At 48.5% G+C, this 25,856-nt stretch overlaps 1 protein-coding gene across 1 annotated transcript in view; it reads right to left on the bottom strand.

Annotated features, from left to right (window-relative positions):
* Positions 1 to 245: 245 nt before the first annotated feature.
* Positions 246 to 25,856, bottom strand: part of LOC142295087 (sulfotransferase 6B1-like) — a 105,934-nt gene continuing 80,323 nt past the window's right edge. Inside the window, exons 5-7 of the mRNA XM_075338157.1 lie at positions 14,691 to 14,782; positions 14,131 to 14,287; positions 246 to 1,086 (exon numbers count right to left, since the gene is read on the bottom strand). Of these exons, the coding sequence (XP_075194272.1) occupies positions 956 to 1,086; positions 14,131 to 14,287; positions 14,691 to 14,782 (380 nt within the window). The 3' untranslated portion in view covers positions 246 to 955. The remainder of the gene's footprint in view (positions 1,087 to 14,130; positions 14,288 to 14,690; positions 14,783 to 25,856) is intronic.

Raw genomic sequence — 25,856 nt, 5'->3', positions numbered from 1 at the left:
CTAAAAAAAAAAAAAAAAAAAGTAAGCTTGGGTCCCATCTGTGGTCCAATAGATCCACTCCTACTCACCGCTTTATCTCCAGTGTTTAGCAATACAGTATCAAAATACTTATTTCCCCTACTGTACATGCTGTCCAATCTGTGGGCAGCATGTATCAGCTATCAAGTCCCCGTTAACCTCAGAAGAGCTGAAGAAAATAAAGATTATGGTACCCATAGAAGAAACCTGTATTTGGCAATTCACAATGTTGTCAAAGTAATATTTATTTGTTTTTTAAAGGAAACCTAGTCAACTGAATTATGCTGCCAATCCAAGAGACAGAATGAAATCAGATATGATTTTCCCTGAAAATCTGACATTTCAGAGAAAACATGGTTAGAAGAGCTGGTGGACTATAAGGAAACACCTGCCCCAGCCAACTTCCTCTGCCAAACTCCTGTCGATTGACAGTTCTTTCCCCTGTGTGTACAGAAGATACTTGTCAATCAGCTGAATCAGACAAATTAAAAGCCATCTGGACATGAAGCTGAACTTGTCATATCGCCCTACAGTCCCAAGCCGGCTCTTCCAAACTATATCTTCTCTGAAATGCATAAGCTTGTCAAACAAAAACATACCTAGCTTCAATTGTGCAGCCAGTGCCCCCTCTGTCCCCCCCCTTTACTTCAACATGACTCAAGTACCATTGAAATCCTATGGATACACTAAGGATGTGGTAAGAAAGAAATAAAAGCCACTCAGAAAAAAAAAAAAAAAAGTTGTACTGGTTCTTTACTATCATTTCTAGTCATCATCAGTAACTGTGATAGGGGTTTCTGTAAACACATCCAGGGACAGGGAATGATCAGAGCTAGTTACAGCCCGTAGAAAGCACAATAATATAGCTATAGAACACACAACACATTTAATTAATCTAACACATTGTAGGAGTACAAAATCTAAATCAAATGACTGATTAAAATGTACAATATGTAGTATAGTTTATCTTCTCTCCAAGTTTTGTTCCTGCAAGATATTCCTCAAACTTAGCATCCACCTCTTTGCTCTGTTTCTCAGTGAAAAGACTCTTCCAGTCTCCAATTTCCCCTAAAAAAAAAAAAAAAAAAATTAAAATTATTACTTCTACTAGTACTATAGATAGATATCACAAGGTAGAATCTCCAAACGTTATTGTGATTACGTGACAGATGATCTTTAATTACCTTTCACGTAAGTTAATAAATACAGCATTACTTTCTACATATCCCAGATTATAAAATGAATAAGATTATTGTTTTCCGCTAATAAAATATTGTCCCACAACAATGGTAGATCAGATAAGACAATAGTAAGGCCTCACTCACATGGCTGTAGAGTCACTCATATGAGATAATCTATAGCTGTTTATACTGTCACTAGAAGGTGGCCCGATTCTACGCATCGGGTATTCTAGAATTTACGTATTGTGTAGTTCATGTATGATTTTTGTTATAGTTATATCTCTATCTATCTATCTATCTATCTATCTATCTATCTATCTATCTAGATGTTGTTGTGTGTAGTTACCAAGTGTTTGTGTAGGGCACTGTACATGTTCTGGGTGTTGTCTGGGTGTGGCGGGGGGTGAGAGCGGTGTTGTATGTGTGTTGCGTTGTTTGTGGAGCGCTGTGTGTCTGTCGCGTTGTGTGTGTGTGTGTGTTGAGCGGTTTGTGTGGGTGTGGTGTGTTTTGGGGGGAGGTATGTTTTGTGCAATGTGTGTGTTGTGCGGTATGTGCGTATATTTATGTATGCCGCGGTGTTTGTGTGCTGGGTGTTGTGTGTGTGCAGCGTTGTCTGTGTGTGTGGGTGTGTGTATGGCGGTGTTTGTGGTTCCGTGTGTGTGTGTGTGTGGTGTGTTGGGGGGAGGTGTGCACCTCCCATCGTGCTCCATCCCCCATGCTGCGCACCCCCCATCATGCCCCATCCCCTATGCTGCGCATTCCCCATCGTGCTCCATCCCCCATGCTGCGCACCCCCCCATCGTGCTCCATCCCCCATGCTGCGCACTCCCCATCGTGCTCCATCCTCCATGCTGCGCACTCCCCATCGTGCTCCATCCTCCATGCTGCGCACTCCCCATCGTGCTCCATCCTCCATGCTGCGCACTCCCCATCATGCTCCATCCCCCATGCTGCGCACCCCCCATCGTGCTACATCCCCCATGCTGCGCACCCCCCATCGTGCTACATCCCCCATGCTGCGCACTCCCCATCGTGCTACATCCCCCATGCTGCGCACTCCCCATCGTGCTACATCCCCCATCGTGCTACATCCCCCATCGTGCTACATCCCCATGCTGCGCACTCCCCATCGTGCTACATCCCCCATGCTGCGCACCCGCCATCGTGCTCCATCCGCCATGCTGCGCACTCCCCATCGTGCTACATCCCCCATGCTGCGCACTCCCCATCGTGCTACATCCCCCATCGTGCTACATCCCCATGCTGCGCACCCCCCATCGTGCTACATCCCCCATGCTGCGCACCCCCCATCGTGCTACATCCCCCATGCTGCGCACTCCCCATCGTGCTACATCCCCATGCTGCGCACCTCCCCATTGTGCTACATCCCCCATGCTGCGCACTCCCCATCGTGCTACATCCCCCATGCTGCGCACTGCCCATCGTGCTACATCCCCCATGCTGCACACTCCCCATCGTGCTACATCCCCCATGCTGCGCACTCCCCATCGTGCTACATCCCCCATGCTGCGCACTACCCATCGTGCTACATCCCCCATGCTGCGCACTCCCCATCGTGCTCCATCCCCCATGCTGCGCACCCCCCCATCGTGCTCCATCCCCCATGCTGCGCACCCCCCATCGTGCTACATCCCCCATGCTGCGCACTCCCCATCGTGCTACATCCCCCATGCTGCGCACCCCATCGTGCTACATCCCCCATGCTGCGCACCCCCCATCGTGCTACATCCCCCATGCTATAATAGTTCTCCTATTATACTCAGAGAGGAGTATAATAGGAGGACTGTAATAGGAGGAGTAGTCCTGGGGGGAGAGGAGTATAATGCCGGCTCCCTGCACGTGTACCGGGAGCCGGTGTACACTGGTAACTATGATACACATCGGGTAACTAAGGGACCTTAGTTACCCGATGTGTATAATGGTTACCAGCGTTCACGGGCTCCGTCAAGATCCCAGCAGCGCAAGGTTATGTCTGGCGCTGCTGGGATCATGACGGAGCCGGTGTACACTGGTAACTATGATACACATCGGGTAACCAAGGGACCTTAGTTACCCGATGTGTATAATGGTTACCAGCGTTCACGGGCTCCGTCAAAAGATCCCAGCATCGCAAGGTTATGTCTGGCGCTGCTGGGATCGTGACGGAGCCGGTGTAGAAGCAAGCGATATCCCAGGATGTTGTGAGTGTGTGGATGTGATGTGTGAGGTGTGTTTGAGAGAGACTTCAAATGAGATTTGCCGTGACGTGGCGAAGCAGCTCAAGAAATTGCAATTTTTTGCCAAAAATCTCAAAATTTTTAAAATAAGTACAGTTTGGAATGTTTAGTGCTGTAGTGCACATTTGGTGCTGCTTTTTGTTTTTTCTTCATTGAATTGGTCGGTGGTTGACCTCCACCTTGTTTTGCACCCCAATTTGGGATGTATTCCATCTGTCTAGATTTTGGCGGTTGGTGACTGTTCACATTAAGTCATCAGGCTTTGTCCACAGGCTATTTACTTCATGCAGCATTTGCTTGGACCTGTCCCGCCCACAGCCATGACTCAGTCATGGGTACGGGATTGAAATAGACCAGGTGAGTGCTGCTAAGAGCAGTTCTACTATTCATATGTGAGGCCGTATGGCACATTTTATAAAAATATTTTAGTGTAGGACTGCTTCAAATGAGATTTGCCGTGACGTGGCGAAGCAGCTCAAGAAATTGCAATTTTTTGCCAAAAATCTCAAAATTTTTAAAATAAGTACAGTTTGGAATGTTTAGTGCTGTAGTGCACATTTGGTGCTGCTTTTTGTTTTTTCTTCATTGTGTTTGAGAGTGAGTGTGATCTGATGTGTGTGTGTACTCACCTGGGAGTCGGAGCTCCGTGTCAGTTGGGCCAGAGCGAGCGTGCATTGCGTGAGGGGGCGGGGCCTGCAGAGAGCCGGGGCGAGAGGCCAATCCGTGTGGGGGGGCGGGGCCATGGCGAGCCCAGCGGCCAATCAGCTTTGTGTCACCGTAAGGACACAATTTTGGAGCATGACAGACAGACAGACAGACAGACAGACAGAATAAGGCAATTATATATATAGATTCAGCTCAAGCGCTGCTCAGATCTGAGTGTCAGTTTACTGTGATCCAATTCTCTCACATGAGAGAATCCTATCACAGGTGCAGAGAAGATGGAGAAACCAATTTCCATCTTCTCCATTACTTGCATAATCCAAGTGCAGTCTGATGTTTTGCACGTACCCATAGACTTAAATGCCAATCATAGAATGCTGCATTTTTTTTTTTTTTTTAAAAAGGAATATAGGGCCCCCATGGTATAACATTGGCCTGGTGGCTAGCCGATAGAACATCAGGTAGCCCTTGTCTGTGTCAAATGCTTGTGTGAGCGAGTGCTAATGGTTATAGAACATTATAATCTCAAGTTAAAGTGAGAAGTGGTAAAAAAATGCAGAAGTCAGGGTCATAAGGCTTAAGGATCATAAGGATTTTGTCCAGCCAATAAATTTGTAGATATAGCCCTCTCCACTACTTATGTGTGGGTTATTAATTGTATTACATATATTTATTTAAAAACAAAATGTTTTAATAGATTTTCATTTTTAAATTAGTAACTCACACCTCAAAAATCTAAGGGTGACATTTGGGGGAGAAAGAAGAAAGAATGTATTAAGTGCAAGAAACTTAAAAAGTTGTTATCCAGGACTATACAAGTTTTTTACTGTAGGTTTAAGAACTAGCAGGCAGGTAATTGCTTAGTACCTACCTGTTCTGCTCACAGATTTCTGCTGGCACAGACTACTACTGTCAGCAGGGCCGTATTTGCCATTAGGCACTTGAGGGCACGTGCCTAGGGCGGCGCCTTCCAGGGGGGCGGCGCCCAAACAAAAATTTAAAAAAAAAAAAAAAAAATATTTTTTTTTTTAAATCTTCCTCCCTCCCTCCTCCAAACTCTTTATTAAATCCGGGGCCTTTTTGGAGGAGGGAGGGAGCGCACAGTCATTTATAGTCGCGTCTATAACACGCGACTATAAATGACACTGAGCGTGCCGGCACTTACTTCCGGGGTCAGAGGAGCTGTAATCAGCTCCCCGCCCCGACGTGCTGCCGTGCGCTCACTGTGCAGAGGTCACAGGAGCGTGAGGCCGCGCAGAGGAGGACGGGAGCCGCCGCCGCCGCCGGAGATGGAGCCGCCGCCGAAGATGGAGCCGCCGCCAGAGATGGAGCCGCCGCCAGAGATGGAGCCGCCGCCAGAGATGGAGCCGCCGCCAGAGATGGAGCCGCCGCCAGAGATGGAGCCGCCGCCAGAGATGGAGCCGCCGCCAGAGATGGAGCCGCCGCCAGAGATGGAGCCGCCGCCAGAGATGGAGCCGCCGAGCAAGATGTCAGATGCCGCCGCCGCCGCCACCGTGGAGAACGGGAGATGCAGCCTGGAGCAGGTAAGCGCTTTACAGCCGAAGACAGCGCCGAACAAGCAACCCGGGGGGGGGGCGCAACATGGAGGATGGGGGGATGGAACATGATATGGGGGCGCAACATGGAGGATGGGGGGGATGGAACATGATATGGGGGCGCAACATGGAGGATGGGGGGGATGGAACATGATATGGGGGCGCAACATGGAGGATGGGGGGATGGAACATGATATGGGGGCGCAACATGGGGGATGGGGGGGATGGAACATGATATGGGGGCGCAACATGGAGGATGGGGGGGATGGAACATGATATGGGGGCGCAACATGGAGGATGGGGGGATGGAACATGATATGGGGGCGCAACATGGAGGATGGGGGGGATGGAACATGATATGGGGGCGCAACATGGAGGATGGGGGGGATGGAACATGATATGGGGGCGCAACATGGAGGATGGGGGGATGGAACATGATATGGGGGCGCAACATGGAGGATGGGGGGATGGAACATGATATGGGGGCGCAACATGGAGGATGGGGGGATGGAACATGATATGGGGGCGCAACATGGAGGATGGGGGGGGATGCAGCATGATGTGGGGGCGCAACATGGAGGATGGGGGGGATGAAGCATGATGTGGGGGCGCAGCATGGAGGATGGGGGGGATGAAGCATGATGTGGGGGCGCAGCATGGAGGATGGGGGCGATGAAGCATGATGTGGGGGCGCAGCATGGAGGATGGGGGGGATGAAGCATGATGTGGGGGCGCAACATGGAGGATGGGGGGGCGCAACATGGGGATGGAGCATGATGTGGGGGTGCAGCATGGGGGATGGAGCAGAATGGGAAAATGAGGGAGGGTGGTGGACAGTATAGCAAATGGGAGTTACAGTATGGAGAATGAGAGGCATGGTATGGAGAATGGGGTAGCATGGGGGGGGGGCATGGTATGGAGAATGAGAGGCATGGTATGGAGAATGGGGTAGCACGGGGGGGCATGGTATGGAGAATGGGAAAGCATGGGGGGGTACTCTGTATGGAAGGGGAACCATGGTGGGCTTGGTATGGAGGGGGCTTGATATGGAGAAGGGGCAGCATGGGGAGCGCTCAGTTAGGAGCCTGGAAGGGCTGGGTATACATAATGCGAAGCATAAGGTTTATTATAGAGTGGGGACATCATGAGGGGGACAGTGAAGTGGGGGCTGCATGGAGAGGTGGGGACAGTGGAGGTCATAGTTCATAAGTGAGGAAGGTCTGGAGGGTATAATTCAGTGGTGAGGACAGTGGGGTTTTCATGTGAGGGGGCAGTGTAGTGGGAATGTTATAGGAGAGAATGTGGAGGCTGTATACTATAAGTGACACGGTGTGGGGTCATTCTTTGTGCTGTGAGCTCAGTGATGGGCAATTACTTATTCTTGGGCACAGCCTTGGCTTACTTCGGGTGGTTACTCTTTAGTGAGAATTATGAGTCTGTCACCAGGTTTTTGCCACCTAATTTGAGAGCAGCATAATGTAGGGGCAGAGATCCTGATTCCAGTGTTGTCACTTACTGGGCTGCTTAGTGTAGTTTTGATAACATCACTGTTTAATCAGCAGTAGTTATCATTACAGGACTACTTGGTGTGCTGCAGGTAGTCCAGCATATTCATGAGCTCTGTATAACTGCGAGATCTGCAGCAGAGAAAACGACAGCAAACAGCTCAGTAAGTGACACATCGCTGGAATCAGGGGCTCTGTCTCTACATTATGCTGCTCTCAGATGGGGGAGCAAAACCTGGTGACAGATTCCCTATACGGGCACCATTGCAGTATGTGCTGCAGCAGACCAGACAAGAGGGGAGTCTTGGGAGACGCAGGACAATGTGTTGCTAAGAGCGATGACATTTTACTTTTACTCCCAAAATGGCAATTAATCTGCAGACACATTTATATAGGGGACGTCGCTCTGGCATGTACAGTTTTACCTTAATATTATATATATGCAAACTGTTCTGTCCCCCCTGGTGCGGCCGATGTCTTGGTGCAGATGTGCACCGTCCTATTTGCATATTAAAGACAGTCCCTCGTCCTTAGGTGAGAGTCAGTGCTGTCTAAAATCACTTAGCATTTCTGCACGTGTCCTGACACTGGAGGAGCAGAGTAGCACTCCAAGTGTCAGTGTGGGTGCGCCTGCAATGTGACTGCAGTGTCCGCGTGGGTGCGCCTGCAATGTGACTGCAGTGTCCGCGTGGGTGCGCCTGCAATGTGACTGCAGTGTCCGCGTGGGTGCGCCTGCAATGTGACTGCAGTGTCCGCGTGGGTGCGCCTGCAATGTGACTGCAGTGTCTGCGTGGGTGCGCCTGCAATGTGACTGCAGTGTCCGCGTGGGTGCGCCTGCAATGTGACTGCAGTGTCCGCGTGGGTGCGCCTGCAATGTGACTGCAGTGTCTGCGTGGGTGCGCCTGCAATGTGACTGCAGTGTCCGCGTGGGTGCGCCTGCAATGTGACTGCAGTGTCCGCGTGGGTGCGCCTGCAATGTGACTGCAGTGTCTGCGTGGGTGCGCCTGCAATGTGACTGCAGTGTCTGCGTGGGTGCGCCTGCAATGTGACTGCAGTGTCTGCGTGGGTGCGCCTGCAATGTGACTGCAGTGTCTGCGTGGGTGCGCCTGCAATGTGACTGCAGTGTCTGCGTGGGTGCGCCTGCAATGTGACTGCAGTGTCTGCGTGGGTGCGCCTGCAATGTGACTGCAGTGTCTGCGTGGGTGCGCCTGCAATGTGACTGCAGTGTCTGCGTGGGTGCGCCTGCAATGTGACTGCAGTGTCTGCGTGGGTGCGCCTGCAATGTGACTGCAGTGTCTGCGTGGGTGCGCCTGCAATGTGACTGCAGTGTCTGCGTGGGTGCGCCTGCAATGTGACTGCAGTGTCCGCGTGGGTGCGCCTGCAATGTGACTGCAGTGGGTGCGCCTGCAGTGTGACTGCAGTGTCCGCGTGGGTGCGCCTGCAATGTGACTGCAGTGTCCGCGTGGGTGCGCCTGCAATGTGACTGCAGTGTCTGCGTGGGTGCGCCTGCAATGTGACTGCAGTGTCTGCGTGGGTGCGCCTGCAATGTGACTGCAGTGTCTGCGTGGGTGCGCCTGCAATGTGACTGCAGTGTCTGCGTGGGTGCGCCTGCAATGTGACTGCAGTGTCTGCGTGGGTGCGCCTGCAATGTGACTGCAGTGTCTGCGTGGGTGCGCCTGCAATGTGACTGCAGTGTCTGCGTGGGTGCGCCTGCAATGTGACTGCAGTGTCTGCGTGGGTGCGCCTGCAATGTGACTGCAGTGTCTGCGTGGGTGCGCCTGCAATGTGACTGCAGTGTCTGCGTGGGTGCGCCTGCAATGTGACTGCAGTGTCTGCGTGGGTGCGCCTGCAATGTGACTGCAGTGGGTGCGCCTGCAGTGTGACTGCAGTGTCCGCGTGGGTGCGCCTGCAATGTGACTGCAGTGTCCGCGTGGGTGCGCCTGCAATGTGACTGCAGTGTCCGCGTGGGTGCGCCTGCAATGTGACTGCAGTGTCTGCGTGGGTGCGCCTGCAATGTGACTGCAGTGTCTGCGTGGGTGCGCCTGCAATGTGACTGCAGTGTCTGCGTGGGTGCGCCTGCAATGTGACTGCAGTGTCCGCGTGGGTGCGCCTGCAATGTGACTGCAGTGGGTGCGCCTGCAGTGTGACTGCAGTGTCCGCGTGGGTGCGCCTGCAATGTGACTGCAGTGTCCGCGTGGGTGCGCCTGCAATGTGACTGCAGTGTCCGCGTGGGTGCGCCTGCAATGTGATGCAGGCACGTTCTGACACCTGGTTGCTGCCTGTATTTGACTGCTGATTCAATGAGGAAGGTTGTTGAAGTGAGCAGACAGCACATCACAGCGCCGTGTCCCCCTCCTCACTGTGCTCCTCCTGTGTTGGATGCACACATGCACTGACGCTTGGTGTGTGCCGCTGTGCTCCTCCTGTGTTGGATGCACACCCGCACTGACGCTTGGAGTGTGCCGCTGTGCTCCTCCTGTGTTGGATGCACACATGCACTGACGCTTGGAGTGTGCCGCTGTGCTCCTCCTGTGTTGGAGGCACACCCGCACTGACGCTTGGAGTGTGCCGCAGTGTTGGGTGCGGTGCAGCAGGAGATCTGGTGTTACGGTGCTCACTCTCACCAATGGATCACTATTAAGACACAGGCCTGGCTAGTATTTTCCTATATTAGGTGGTATCGTGCACCCAGGCTTAGGCCGCGCAGAAATGTCCTCATTTTCATATCAAATAAATGTGGCTTTTTCAGTGAACATTAAAGGGAACCTGTTACACCCTTTTTCAATTTTAAACTGCCCCCAATGTCTTGTTAGTGACGCAGTGTAAGTGATGCACATTTTCTGACTAACAAGACAATGGAGCAGTTTAATATTAAAGGTCGTGACCAGTTCCTTTTAAGCTGAACTCTATGGGTGGGTTTATTTCTCCACAGATCATGTCCCCCATATAAATATTTCTGCGGTCTAGGTGTCATTTTGGGGTGACAGATTCCCTTTAAGTCAGCTTAAAAATCATCTCACCTGACGAATGAAAGTTTTTTTGCTCGTGCATCGGGTGATGGACACTGTTTAGATCAGTTTCCCATCTTTGGCTGCAGTGTGAATGCTGCTTTTAAAGGGGTTTTCTCACATTGGGATCTTACCCCCTATCCTTGGGATGGGGAATAACTTTCCAATCGCTGGGGGTCCGACTACCGTGGCCCCGAGTGTTTCCCAGATCCAGAACATGCAGACAGAATGGATTCCGGGAGTAAAATTTCATAGTCCTGTCTCCTGAGCTGTGCACTTAAAAGGTCTTTTGAGCAATTGGTGGGGGTCTAAAGTCCCACCCCATGATGCCCCTTCTCCCTACTGAGCCCACCTCTGCCCTACTAATCTCCTCAGAATTAATGGACCTAAACCTATAAGATCTCGTCCAAAAGTTAAGTCTACTGCCTGGGACTAATCAGTATTGTGGTTCTTATATGGTCTACAGTCTAATGATGTCTGGTAACAACTACCAGCATCTCCTTACCATTGTTAAGGACATACTGAGAGTTGTACGTTAATGCAATACATAGATGTATATGGGTCTAACCTGACACTGCACTTGATTGCTGTGTGAAGTTGGCATTGTATTCATGTACTGATGGTGGTTTTGGCGATGTATTGTCTTCAGGGTGTGTTTGGTGATGTTATTGTGTTTAGGGTGGTTTTGGTGATATTACTGTATTGACAGTAGTTCTGTTGATGTATTACTGTACTAACTGTGGTTTTGGTTACGTATTATAGTATGTAGTGTGGTTTTAGTTATGTATTACTGTACTGATGGTGGTTCTGGTGATAGTCATGTGGCTGTTGTAATCTTTACCTTATCAGTCTTGATCCTAAAACATAGGGTCAGCGTGCTGGACTAAAAATACAGCTATCTGCATGTCTGTCAGCCGAATAAGTAATAGACTAAAGCCCCCATACACTATAGTCTGATTTTTAGGCCGGCAGCTATCTTGCTCGGCTCTCCAATATACAGGAGCACTCATTCTGCCAAGTGTTTCTGTGTTCTTTATTAGAGCCGCTGCTGGACATCTCCGACAGCAGCTTATCATTTAGAGGATAATAGGATCTACACTCCGTAATTGGACATTCTGGATCCTTATTCCCCTGACAATCAGAATTGAGAGCCCCTGTTCACATTGGGCTATCAGCAGAACCTGTCGATATTGGCGGGTTTAGACAACTTTAGGTTAATGTGTATGGAGGTCTTAACTACTATCTGAAGGCTCTGGGCTCTATCAGGGAATGTGCACACGTCTTGTAGTGGTCTGTGAACCCGCGGAATTATTCAGACAGAAAACACTTTAGGACAGTCATCATTTTATCCTGAAGCAAATATTTATTTTTTTTTGCTGTGGCTTCTTGGTTGTTTTTTCCAACATCTTTTAGCTACTGGATTTTACTTATTTTTTAAATGAAGTAGTAAGCGGCATCCAAGCAGCAGGCGCCATATAATGGACCGGTCACAACTAGTAAGCGGCATCCAAGCAGCAGCCGCCATATAATGGCCGGTCACAACTAGTAAGCGGCATCCAAGCAGCAGGCGCCATATAATGGACCGGTCACAACTAGTAAGCGGCATCCAAGCAGAAGCCGCTATATAATGGCCGGTCACAACTAGTAAGCGGCATCCAAGCAGCAGGCGCCATATAATGGCCGGTCACAACTAGTAAGAGGCATCCAAGCAGCAGGCGCCATATAATGGCCGGTCACAACTAGTAAGCGGCATCCAAGCAGCAGGCGCCATATAATGGACCGGTCACAACTAGTAACCGGCATCCAAGCAGCAGGCGCCATATAATGGCCGGTCACAACTAGTAACCAGCATCCAAGCAGCAGGCGCCATATAATGGCCGGTCACAACTAGTAAGCGGCATCCAAGCAGCAGGCGCCATATAATGGACCGGTCACAACTAGTAAGCGGCATCCAAGCAGCAGGCGCCATATAAAGGACCGGTCACTGTCAGCCGCTTCATGTCTGAGGAAACCTGACGCGCTTAAAAAAACTCCAAAGACTGAACATATGAACAGCAAGTCGTTTTACATTGCAGTGTATGAGTTCATTTCTTTAATATTTAGAGTTTGGGTTTTTTGGGCGGGTTATAGGGCGGATCTGTCTGGAAAAAAAAAAAAAGAAGCTGTGTGCATATAACCGTAATCTGACTGATCAGAAGGGGGCGCCACCACTGACAGTGCCTAGGGCAGCAAAAACCCCAAATACGGCCCTGACTGTCAGTGAATCTGCGGATGTCACAACTACAGGGCAGCAGCTTCTCTACCACTGTACTGTGTTGATGGGGTGTGACTGCCAATGTCATGCTTATTGACAGCCTCCTTCCCACTGCAAAACTATGGGACCATAGCTGTCAATTAGCATGATGTTGGCTTCTCCATCGACAGGGTGTGACAGCCCAGAAGAAGAGCTACTCTGTTGACATGGGGGTGGGGGGGGGGGTGGAGGGGATAGAGTTTAATAAAACACACAAAAAAAAAAAAACACACAGTAGTAGAAACAATCAGTGACCACTGTGACCCAGTGGAGAATAGAACAGGCAGGTAGTTTCTAACTAGTTAGCAAACTGCCAATTAGTCTTTTGACTTATGGTGTTAAATAAATAAACAACTATCTATAAGAATAATAAATTATCCTGGATAACGTCTTTAAAAGAATAAATTCACTTCATAACTTGGGGTTTCCTATTATGATTCAGGGACCGAGGAGGACCAAAAAATGCGGAATCCCAAAAAGGTAACAGAGTGGCTGGAAACGTAGTGGACTGCAGACCTAATCCTGACACACAACTAACAGTAGCCGTGGGGCGTGCCTACGATGACCTGGACACCTCTACAAAGCCGGGGAACTAAATAATCACAGATAGAAATATAAGAAAGCTAATCTGCCTCGGAGTAGTCCCCAAAGATAGATAGATAGCCCTCCACATGTAAAGGCTACAGTGATATGGAAAAATACAATACAAAGCCAGAAAAGACAGATTCAGCAAAGGTGAGGCCCAAACTATCTTTATAGGAAAGGATAGGAAAGAGCAACTGTCTGCAGCCATAAAAACCCCAATATATACCAGCACTACTGATATGGAAAAATCCTGAGGTCACACAACCTCTCCCCCACTGTACCAGCACTCAGATGTTACTGGGATCCAAAAACACTAATACAGATGAGGGACTGAATTAATACTAAGCATGACAAACACAAACCTTGCAGAATCATGGAGCCAAGTATACAGACACTCCCAGCAGGGAATGATCCCATTCCACCACTCCACACAGACAAAATAGAAATCATGCTTTAGTATCAAAGCAGAAAAAGCAACAAGAAAGTGGAAAAACAAACAGCAGAGGTACAAAGACCACTTATCTGAGAGTAGTTCTGGAAGTGAGAAGAGCTGGTTACAGAATGTCCTTAACACACGAGCAATTGACCACCGGCAAGAAACAAGAGAAAACTACCAAGTTAAAGAGCCCAATCTGACCCAGATTGCCAGTCCTCTGCAGATGTGTCGCTTTCATTCCACACATCAACTGCACCGCCAGCACTGACCACAAGAGGGAGCCCCAAACTGGAAAACGTATTCATAACAGTTTCCAGTTGGCAGGACCACTTCAAACATTTGCAATTAACATTTAGACAGATATTTGCCCTTCTATACACACAGTTACAAATGTCTGCCATAAAGAAAATAAATAATGCAACATGCAAACTGATAACTTTACAGTTTTATTAAAAGCTGCATTCTCCTCTGCTGTTTAATACACTTCGGGTTATGGGACAAAATGGAAACCTGTCCATTAAAGTTTCTGAGATCATTATCGAAAAAGTCAAGCGTTTGTAATAAGCAGTCATCTCAACTGTACATCTCACAATTGTTGTGCATTTAGACGGAGAAAGAAATATAGAAGGAACAGTTTTAAATATTTACCTTTTCGGAAAAAAACGTTTCCTATCTTCCCATGTGTTTCATCGGATTTTTCTTTCATAGACTTAAAAGTAGATTTCTCTTGAACTCTCTGTAATTGCTCGTCAGTCAAATTTATCCCAAAGAAGTCACAAATTTTTTTCAGTTCTGCAAGGAGATCCTTAAATAAAAATAAATGCAAAAAAAGTTAACAAAAATAAATAAAAAATAAAAGTTATGCCTTACTTTTATTTTCCAGCTTTTCCCTGCCAGTTTCTCCCAGCTCAGAAAAGATGGGTGAAGCTAGGAGATGGGAGTCAAACCCACACCTCATCTAATTCATGACAAGCTGTGGCATTCCTGGCATCAGAAATCTCACTCTAGTACCTGACTGGAGTAAGACTTCACATAGTAAATAGGAGGTGCATGGCACACACCAGACGCTCCAGATTCAAGAAGAGGAATGCACCTCTTCATGGATCAGGCGCACCCATCTCCAGCACTCCCCCTCATTACCACCAGTCTAGATAAAATTGGGCCCTTTATTTCTAAATATTAAAACTTGTATTAAACACTTCACTTACCGCTTTCATTTCTTCAAATGTAAGTACCAGCATATTCCCATCATCAGGTTTTTCCCAGCCGCGAGTAAAATCAAAGTATGATCCATAAATAACTAAAACAAGGAGAAAACAATTGGTCTATATTTAGTAAGAGATAAGACCAGGCCGCATTAAGAGTAGAAGTTACACTTGATTACTTCATGTTGCCTATTTGCCAAATGTCCCCCCCTCCCCTAATCTGTTGATCAAAATTTGACCAATCTGGAAGAAGATTGACTGTGGTTGTGGTGTTCCTGCCCCTGAAGACACACGTCTTGTATAGAATATGAAGGGCTGAGCGGATCTAGACTGTAAAAGTCCAGATCCGCGCGGTATCAACGATATCTGGGTGCTAGACCCGGGATCATGATCCGGATTCAGCAATTAAAGTAAAGTAAAAATAAACAAAAGAAGAAATAAGTAAGTTTCATACTTACCGAGACTGTCATGGCGGCACACTGCTTCCGGGTTGAGCATTCACTTCCTGTACTGTGCATGTATACACAGCTTTCCATGTTTTCACCACCCACCAGTCGTCCTCTTGTCTGATTGGTTGCAAGCTGACGCACTCCGAGCCTGTGACAGTATCTGCCTGCAGTCATTGCGGCTCAGTAATAGGCTACACTCATAGCTGGCAGTCTTCTCTATGGCTGATAGCTGTGAGAAGTAGCAGAGGATTTTTCTGTGTCTGTGTTCATTTACAGGTTAATGTGATGCAGGTATCTCATAGACGCCTGCGCTATCACATTAACCTAGGGTTTAGTAGCAGCTGTGCGCCACTATTAACCCATTACTACCCCGATTGCCACAGCTCCAGTTCAACGGGAAGAGCCGGTATGGCACCGGGATTGTCACATTAATAGATGCGGCAATACCGGGCTGAGAATATCAGCCCCCAGCCAGCATTATCATGGCTGGGGGATGAAAATTAGGGGGGACCGCACATTTTTTTTTTTAAATTAAAAATAAATAAATAAAAAAAGTCTGAGTCACGCTTGCGAGGGATACACTGCATTCCCCGTCCACCGGCAGTCCTGCCGCCTGTGATTGTTTGTCAGCTGACACTCAGAGTGGGGGTGTGTCTAACTGACCAATTACACGCGTCGGTGGTCAGACAAAGTAGTGAATATTGAATTGTCGGCTCCGGAAGGGAAAAGTGTGACCCAGGAGGAGTTTGCCGCCATGACAACACCTCGGGTAGTACCGTGTTTCCCCGAAAGTAAGACCCTGTCTTACATTAATTTTACCCCAAAAAGTCCCATCCTGTCTTACTTTCGGGGGAGGTCTTACATTAGCCGAAAAAAAATGACAATTTCTTTTTAACCAATAAATTAACATTTATTAACATGCTGAAGAGTCGGTCATCACCAAACAGAAGAATAAAACAAATGTAGCGTATCAAGAATATCTTGTTACTACCGTATTACCGTATGACGGTATTTCCATGTATAACATGTAAAACAACGAACTAACAACAACAAACAGTCTGAATGAGTTATATTGGAAGCGCTCATGTCTAGGGGTAAAAATATACGGTACCGTATCAGCATTGTTTATCATTCAGTATCTCTTTTACAGTACAGTACTTAACGTTACACCGTTCAACTGGAAAGCAGACAACAAATCAAAGTACGGTAACAGTAACACACTACGGTACGGTACTGTACGGTAATTGCCGTATACCCTCTGCCTGCATACCATAACAGTGCCGTATCCCACTGCACACAGCCCCATACCCCATAACAGTGCCGTATCCCACTGCACACAGCCCCATACCCCATAACAGTGCCGTATCCCACTGCACACAGCCCCATACCCCATAACAGTGCCGTATCCCACTGCACACAGCCCTATACCCCATAACAGTGCCGTATCCCACTGCACACAGCCCCATACCCTATACAGTACATGTTTCCCTACTTGGTTTTTAAATGCTAGACGTTTTCCTCTGCGGTGCGGCTGTGGGTGCGGAAGGCCTGTGCTGCAGGGAACGCTGTGCCAATCAGCAGGGAAACAGCGGTGACGTGGGGCTGGGGCGGCAAATTACAGCCAGAGCTGCTGGGCCAATCAGCGCTCGAGCCGGGGGCCGGCGGTGACGTGGGGAGCAGGGGCGGCCAATGAGCTGTTGAGCTGGGCGGATTGCGGGGTTAACACGGCGAGTTAACCCCATGAGCGCTGGACCCGCCCAGCTGCACCTGAGGACACCTCTGGAGCCTGGGGACCCAATGGGGGACAGCAGCGGCCCAAAAGGTAAGGGCCTTACATTTCACAGCGGCCCCCCAACCTTGCCTTACATTCGGGGGAGGCCTTACATTGAAGGACCCCCCCGTAACCCCCACCCTGTCTTACTTTCGGGGAAACACGGTATGCCGCACTCGCTCCTACCCCCCTATCCCCTCCAAACGTTTTTATAGTCTCTGGATTCTGGTCCCCATTGACTTATACAGGCACCGGATTCCAGAGTGGATCGGACTCTAAAATCTGGCAGTGATCCGCCGGTCCCGGTTTTTGGCAGGTTCGATCAACTCTAATATGTACTTGTAAGCTTGCGAGCAGGGCCCTCTCCTCTTGGTTTCTGTTGAGTTTTGTTATTCTGTAATGTATCATATTGTCTGTAAATGTGCCTTCTGAATTGTAAAGTGCAGCGGAATATGTTGGATTATATAAATAAAAATTATTAATTATGGTGTAGTGATTTTTAGTAATACAAGTTGGCTGCTAGGCTCACATAAAACTAACTGATTTGCCGGGATCTCAATTTTTATATGTATTTTCTTATCAGTAATGCATGCTCATATTCCTATATTCATTGTTAACATCTTAGCATTTCAGAGTGCCACTGTTTCTTTATTAGTATGATTAAAAAAAATAAAAAATGGTATGGCATAATAATATAGGATATAATAAAGGTATAGCAATTTATAGGATGTAGCAGTGTTGATAATGCAATAATATATATATATATATATATATATTTATTTATATTATATATAAAAATATTGAAATGTAGGTAGTCAGGTTTGCCCAGCAACAGACTGCAGGGTTGGACAGAGTTAATGTTGTCCACGTAAAGAAGGAAAAGCAGCCCACACTGGGTGGGGTCAAGTTTAAAAAAAAAAAAAAAAAAGTTGACAATTCCTGCTAGGCAGTGTAGTTTATTGACCTTGCGTGAAGAACATCTGATGACTAGTCTGCTGACTGTCGAGGCCTTGTGCAATGGGTGATTTGTGGCAGGGACAAAGATTTTACAGGATAGTATGAATCCAGATAGTGGGTTGGGAACAGACAAGAACATCGAGAATGATAAAGATAGACCCTCTAACTAAGTGGCCCAAGGTAGTTAGAGCCAGAGTGCAGTCAGAGCCAGGACCTTTCAACTGTAAATTAATTGGGTAAAGTTTACTGGTGATGAGTGTAACCCCCAATACGAGCAGAGTCTCTGTAAACAACGATAAGCTTAAGGCCTTACTCTGGTGATACCTGAACCCGCATGGAGAGACGTAGGGAAGGGAATTGTCACTGGTGTGTTGGATAGGGACTTTCGTTACCAGAATAAATGGAGGCATCCAAGTTTTACATTGTATACTGAAAGAATGTGTTATGCCTGCCATCTCCTGTGTACTGTTCTAGGTGAAAAAGTGCTGAATCTGTCCAAGACCCCCTTCACTCGTCAGTGATTCTGGTACGTATGCGCTTTTTTTTTTTTTTTTTATTATACGTACCAAAATCACTGACATACACAGACCCATTATAATCAAAGGGTCTGCTCACACATCAGTGATTTTTCACTGAACGCGTCTCCGTGCAGCATACACCCGTGTCCATGATTCTGCACAGAGACAAGTCAGTTTTTTTCTGGCATCACTGATGACGCACGGACCACACTATGGTGTGATCCGTGAAACACGTACCAGAAAAACACTGACATATTAAATAAACATTTTCAACTCATCTTTCCAGCGACGCGCTTTGCAGCCTCTGCAGCTCCTGCCCGGCGCATGACTATTCATGAAAGCACGAACAGCCGACCCGGAAGTAGCTGCAGAGAGCGGTGGGCAGATGCTGCAGAGCCAAGGAGTTCAGCACCATGGACAGCAGGAGCGAAGGCAGGTGAGTAATGTCCATTTGCAATCACGGATTGCACATGGACAATCCACGTGTGCCGTGAATTATGGAACACGGAGGGACATGTGCGTGTTTTACACGTCAGTGAAGAACGTCAGTGTTTTTCATTGACGTGTGAAAACGGGCCTAAGAGAAATTGTGAAAGAAAAAAAAACACCACACACACACACACACACACACACACACACACACACACACGTGTCTCAGATTGCTTCTTGTTCCTGGTCAACCGAATCGGCAGCATGTAGCCTGCACCTTTACACAGGCCACACTATCTAAGTCCACACATCCATCTTTTGTAGAGTGCCAGCGTGTCAGGACTAAACCCCTTGCGCACATTTACCGCCCTGTGCCCTCTTAGGCTATGTGAACACGCTGCGGAAAATGCGCGGATTTTGCCGCGGATTTCTCGCGGAAAAACCGCGGATTTTCCAGAAATCTGCAACACAGCTACTCCCCAGCCATTCCTATAGCATTTGGGAAATGCTGTGCCCACGCTGCGGATTTTTCCGCAGCGGAAATCGTGCGGATTTTCGTGCGGAAGAATCTGCAGCATGTCAATTATTGTTGCGGATTTTCGTGCGGATTTTGCCTATTCAATTGAAATAAACAAAAAACACAAAACACCGCAAAATCCGCGTCAAATCCGCACCTATGAAAAGGTGCGAATTCCGGGAGAAAGCTGCGGATTTTGATGCAGAAAAATCCGCAGATACAGAGTCCCGTGGGCACATAGCCTTACACTTCTGACAGACTTGTTTGAAGCCCTGGGATCTGTCTTTATTCAGCTATTAGGCTATGTGCGCACGTTGCGTACAGTCACTGCAGAAATTCCTGCAGCGATCTGAAGAGCACATGTGCGCTTTAAATCGCTGCAGAAATGTCCGTAGTGAAAAAAAAAAAAAAAAGCAGATTCCATGCGCTCTGCCTGCAGCTCCTGCCATAGACAGAGCAGGGGCTGCCGGCAAAGCGCATGGAAGAAGTAACATGTCACTTCTTAGAACGCAGCGCTTCGGCAGCAGCCGAAGCGCTGCGCTCTAAAACGCCACGTGCGCACGGCCCCTGCACTATCTCCATAGACTGTGCAGGGGACGCAGGACGCATGCAGTTACGCTGCGCTACAAAGCGCAGCGTAACTGCATGAATTACGCACACGTGCGCACATAGCCTTACATTGTATTTCAAATACCATGTAGGGTAGACATAAATTAACAATTTTTACCTAAAAGCATGAAGATGTAACAAACTTTATCATTAAGCATACACTATGTGCACACAACATTGAGCTACTGTGAATAGCATCAATTTACTTTTGTCTCCAATAGCAGGCATATATTTTAAATTTTATTTTTTAATCAACAGGAATTTTATGAATGTTACGAAAAAGTTTGTTTCTTTTTCAGGGTACGGTACCACTCATCACTGCCTGTATATTCTATTGTACCGCCCCGCGGCCTCGGCTGCGGCCGCCGAGCCGCTCTGATCCAGGCTCGCGTGTCGGTGGCTCGAGCGCCTCCGGACCTGGGGGTTACGTCGCTCTGGAAGGATATAGTGGCAGTGCACGCAGGGGGTTTTGGGGTGGTTGTTTGGTAAAGTTCATGACGCCACCCACGGGTCGTGGTGATTGTAAGATGGACACCACGGCTGCCGTTGACTAGGCCTCCCAGTGACGGTGTTATGCAGCTTGGTGTTAACCCCTCCGTTGGCAGGGGCGATGGTCCCGGGGGCCGTACGGGGAGGGATGCAGGCCGGGGTGCAGGGTCGCGGTGCGGTGCCTGACTGCACTGGTGTACTCACTCTGACACAAGGTAACGGAGACTCTGGTAAACCAAACGGCAGGATGGACGGGGCCCACAGCCGGATGTGGTGTTCTCCCTGGACGGGTTGGTGATGGCTGTCGTTTCCTTGCACCTGTGTTACGTTGTGAATGACTCCTGTGCCTGGACACTGGTAGTCCGCTCCCCGGCGTGTAAGGGGCCGTAGGAGCCAGTTTGCCCGCAGGCACTGGCCCTTTGGATCTCTTGCCTGTGGCGGTGGCATTTATCCGGGATGGTTGGGCTGTTGCCGTCAATCGGGACTTGGGTGGGAATGAACCCCTGAGGTCCAGACCGCAACCAGTAAATTTGACTATCAGGGTGGCTTCTAGCCTATTCGGGGTCTGAGTACCCTGCCTGGTGCTTGGCTCCAATCGGCTCCCCGGTTCGGTACCGGCGGGCCACCGCCCGACCCCGATCCTACGGTTCCACCGACCGTACGCCAAATCCTGCAGACGGCCACCACCGACTGCCAACATTGCTAGAAGTGCCTGGGCTCCGACCCAGACACTAGCAGTTCCACTGGCAGGCCTGGACTTAGGTCCGTCTGTATGCGTCTCTCTCTCCTCCACTCTTGAACTCCTCCACTGAACTGTTGTGTTTTCCCGCCTCCAGGCCTGTGAACTGCTCGGTGGGCGGGTCCAACCGCCTGGCTCCGCCCCACCTGGTGTGGACATCAGACCCTGCAGGGTGGCAACAAGGGTTTCTTGTTTGACTGTTGTCACCTATCCAGGAGAGGGGTATGTGTCCTGTTATGTTTGTGACTACCTGGCTAGTCCAGGGCGTCACACTATTGTACCTCATCCACATGTGAATGTGGTAGACCTTGTCAAGGGATTTCTGTCCTTAAAAGGGAAGGTGTCGCGGATTTATATAATCCAAAACAACGATTACTTGTAAGATAACATGCAGTTATAATGTTATCTTGCTTTAAATAAAGATGTCTTTCAGTTTTTATAATGCTGGAAAGCTGGCAATGGGGGCTGCCATTTTACATTCCAAGTTTTAGCACGACAGTGCAAGCTCAATTTACAGCACCTCATGGACATAGGCGATAGTAGTCGGATTCCGACCCCTTTAGTTCTATTACAACTGAAATGGTAACGCCTATGTGGGCTGCCCAATTTGCAGCCGTGGGTGTGTTCAGCCGCCATTTTTCCATAGCTCACGCTTTCAGCTGGGCTGCATTTTTCCCCTACAGCCAGGATCTGAAAGACCAAGCAGTACCATCCTAACAGATCCTAGAACGGTAATGTTACTGACAGCTGGAGCGGCGTGCAGCAGTGGATTGCCATCTCCAATGACACCCTCTCCCCCCACTCCACCCAGCCTCGCTCTTCCCCCACCGCCGGCATCCATGCAGCTGTGTGTGTGTGTGTGTGTGTGTGTGTGTGTGTGTGTGTGTGTGTGTGTGTGTGTGTGTGTGTGTGTGTGTGTGTGTGTGTGTGTGTGTGTAGAGCTTGTGAATACCGGCACCCCGCCCCCCTCTGCCGCTGCTACTGTCTCCGCTGAAACCCACCCGTTCTCCCTCTAATCCTGTCCTATGTGATACTGTCTGCTGAGTCAAGTATCTAATCCTCTCCTGTGTGATACAGCAACTCAGCAGACAGTATCTAATCCTATCCTATGTGATACTGTCTGCTCAGCCATGTATCGAATCCTCTCCTATGTAATACTGCCTGCTGATCCATGTATCTAATCCTCTCCTATGTGATACTGCCTGCTGAGCCATGTATTTAATCTTCTCCTGTGATACTGTTTGCTGAGCTGTGTATCTAATCCTATCCTGTGTGATACTGTCTCCAGAGCGGTGTATCTAATTCTATCCTGTGTGATACTCCAGCTGTCCTTGGTGACACTTTATACATTTCTGGTCACCAGCAAAATGGCTCCGCACTGTGATCCTAAATTTCATTCTCTGTTCCTTTGGAAGCACCCAGGTTGGGAGGGGGAGCTGTGACATCATACACAGGAGAGCAGACTCCGCCCACTTTACTGCAGCTGTAATCCAGGCTATTTCTACAGTGGGATTTCTGTAGGATTTCAGCAGCTGCTCCCCCTAGTGTTTAACAGTGGAAAAGAGCAAACTTTTTATTTTTTTATATTTTGCTCAATTAAAAACAAATAATATTTAAACAAAACATTGATACTTTACATTTTTTTCAGTTATTGAATTTTTTTTTTTTTTGAACGACCCCCTTCCCTTTAAGAAATGTATAGGATTTTTTTTTGGGTTTCTTTTTACATTTTGGACGTGTGTATCAGATTACCCACAATGTACAGGTTTTTTGTAAATTCACATAAAAAACACACACACACACACACACACACACACACACACACACACACACACCTCATTTCCTACATGTAAAATACCTACAGTGCATTGATGAGAGGTACCATTTTCCTCCCTCATTGCTACAGCTGTAAAATGCTGTGAATTGGTGTTTGAAAAGCCTACAATTCTGATACATGTAGATACATCCTAGGAGTAGTGAGGTTTCTGAAAAATTTAAGAATTTCCTTTACTCTATGGCTATAAAAGATAATATATAGTGAAGGAAATTATTTTCTCCCTTGCTGATTTTGTAAGTTTGCCAACTGACAAAGACATGAACAGTCTATAATTTTAAAGGGAAGGTTAATTGTAACCGTGCGAGAATATCCAAAATAAAATCCAGAAAAATCACTGTGTAAATTTGCATTTTGCGGAGAGCAATAAGTATTTGATCCCTTTACCAAACAGTAGGGCTCATGGGCTCGTTGCATACTGACATGCATTTACACTGCGTATTGCACTGCAGCGTAAATGCATGCGTCCTGCACAATCTATGAAGATTGTGCAGGATGCGTGCGCACAATGCTTGTTTGAACGCAGCGATTTGGGTGCTAAAATTTTGACCCAAATCCGTGCGTTCATAAAAGCATGTCAATTATTTGTGCGTTCTGGATGCAGCTCTCACTGTCTATGGTGGGGGCAGTATCCCGAGCGCATGAAAACTGCTTTTTTAACAAAAATACTGCATTCATTATGCAATGTTTCTGCAGTGTTTTGAAGCACAAATGTGCTGTTAAATCGCTGCAGAATATTATGCAGTTACGTGCGCATGAATCCTTAAGAGTTCTGGCTCCTACAGACCAGTTAGAGACTCATAATCAACTCATTAACTGCATTACAAGACCGCTGTTTTAAATTGTCACCTGTATAAATGGCTCCTGTCTACATACACAATTAAGGCTAGTTTCACACATCCGGCTTTTCGCCAGTTTCCAGGATTCAGTGCACGCCAGTACAGTGTATACAGTACAATGGCAGTGCGACAAGCGCTGGTCACATGCTGTCATGTGACCCGGAAGTTGCAGCGCTGCCATTGTACTGTATACACTGAACTGGCGAGCACCGAATCCGGCAAAACGCCGGATGTGTGAAGCCTGCCTAATCAGTCAGACTATAACCTCTACAACATGGGCAAGACCAAAGCTTTCTAGGGATGTCAGGGACAAAATTATAGACCTGCACAAGGCTGGAATGGGCTACAAAACCATAAGTAAGATGCTGGGTGTGACGGCAACAACTTTTGGTGCAATAGTAAGAAAATGGAAGAAATACAAAATGAGTGTCGATCGATATCGATCTTGGACTTCATGCAAAATCTCACCACGTGGGGTATCCATGATCAGGAAGAATGTGAGGGATCAGCTTAAAACTATACGGGGGGAACTTGTTAATTATCTCAAGGCAGCTGAGATTACCGTCACCAAGAAAACCATTGGTAACACATTACGCTGTAATGGCTTAAAATCCTGCAGTACCCGCAAAGTCCCACGGCTCAAAAAGGCACATGTGCTGACCTGTCTGAAGTTTGCCAATGAACACCTGTATGGTTTTGAGAGTGATGGAAGAAAGTGCTGTAGTCAGATGAGACAAAAATTGAGCTTTGGCCTTAACACAACTCACAGTGTTTGGAGGAAGAGAAATGCTGCCTATGACCTAAAGAAAAACGTTCCCACTGTCAAGCATGGGGGTGGAAAATTATGTTTTGGGGGTGTTTCTCTGCTTAGGGCACAGGACTACTTGACCACATCAATGGGACAATAGATGGAGCAATGTAACGTAAAATCCTGAGTGACAACCTCCTCTCCGCCAGGACATTAAAAATGGGTCATAGCTGGGTCTGCCAGTGTCGCGGGCGGGGAGGAGGGTGTCAGCACACTACGCTCACTCCCTTCTGCTCGGGTCTGGCGGCCGCTGCTCAGTGGTGGCTCGAGCTGTAGGCCGGATCCCGGGGGTTCTCGAGCGGCACTCCTCGCCCGTGAGTGAAAGGGGTTGGTTGGGTGTGGGGATAGTTTATTGTCCGTGACGCCACCCACGGTTGTGGTGATTTCACCACCGCTGCTCAATATAGGGATCCCGGGGATGGTGATGCGGAGCAGCCAGGTGTTGTGTTGTCCCTCCGTGGGTAGGGGTTGGTGATCCCGGAGCCAGGTGATGGTGTGGAAGGTGAAGGGCCTGGTGTGCGCAGGGACGCGGGGGCAGCGCTGTGCCTTGCGGCACTGTGGTACTCACTCAGCCTGAGACGTTGACACAGTTTTACGGTAAACCACACGGCTGGAAAGACTGTTCCCACGGACGGCTGCACTTGCTCTCCCAGTAGGTGACGGTGATGTCCCTTTTCCTTGCACCTTTTGTTTCTGTGTTGGTAGCGATGGGTTCCCACCGGTAACCCGCTCCCCGGCTTCAAGCTGGACCGAAGGAGCTCTACTCTTTGCCCGCAGGCGCTGGCCCTGAGAAACTGGTGCCTTGGTGGTGGCGGTGTTTCTGCTACACTGGTTGGGCTGTTGCCTTCAATCGGGACTTGGTTGTTGGGGGGGGGGGGGGGGGGGATCTACGTCCCCTTCACTGACGGATTTGGCAAATTATGGCGACTCCTAGCCTTGCCGGGGTCCGAGAGGCCCCTGCCCTGGTGCTGACTGTCCTTTGGTACACTGCTCCAGACCGCCGGGCCACTACCCGTCCGCGGTCCTTCCGGGAACTTCCAAACGGTCCCCCTCCAGACAGTCACCGCCGTTGCTGACCTTGCTGACCCTGTCCTGCACTTAGAAAAGAAAGCCTGAAGAGAGTCCAGCTGTCACCTTTCACCTTCCTTCCACTTCTCCTACTCCTCCTTTACCACTTCCACTTCACTTCCTTTCACTCCTTTCTCTATCT

Source organism: Anomaloglossus baeobatrachus, chromosome 3 (genome assembly GCF_048569485.1).
Source record: "Anomaloglossus baeobatrachus isolate aAnoBae1 chromosome 3, aAnoBae1.hap1, whole genome shotgun sequence".
Lineage (NCBI taxonomy): Eukaryota > Metazoa > Chordata > Amphibia > Anura > Aromobatidae > Anomaloglossus > Anomaloglossus baeobatrachus.
The sequence above is the reverse complement of the archived record's forward strand: the minus strand, read 5'-3'. Positions and strand labels throughout refer to the sequence as shown.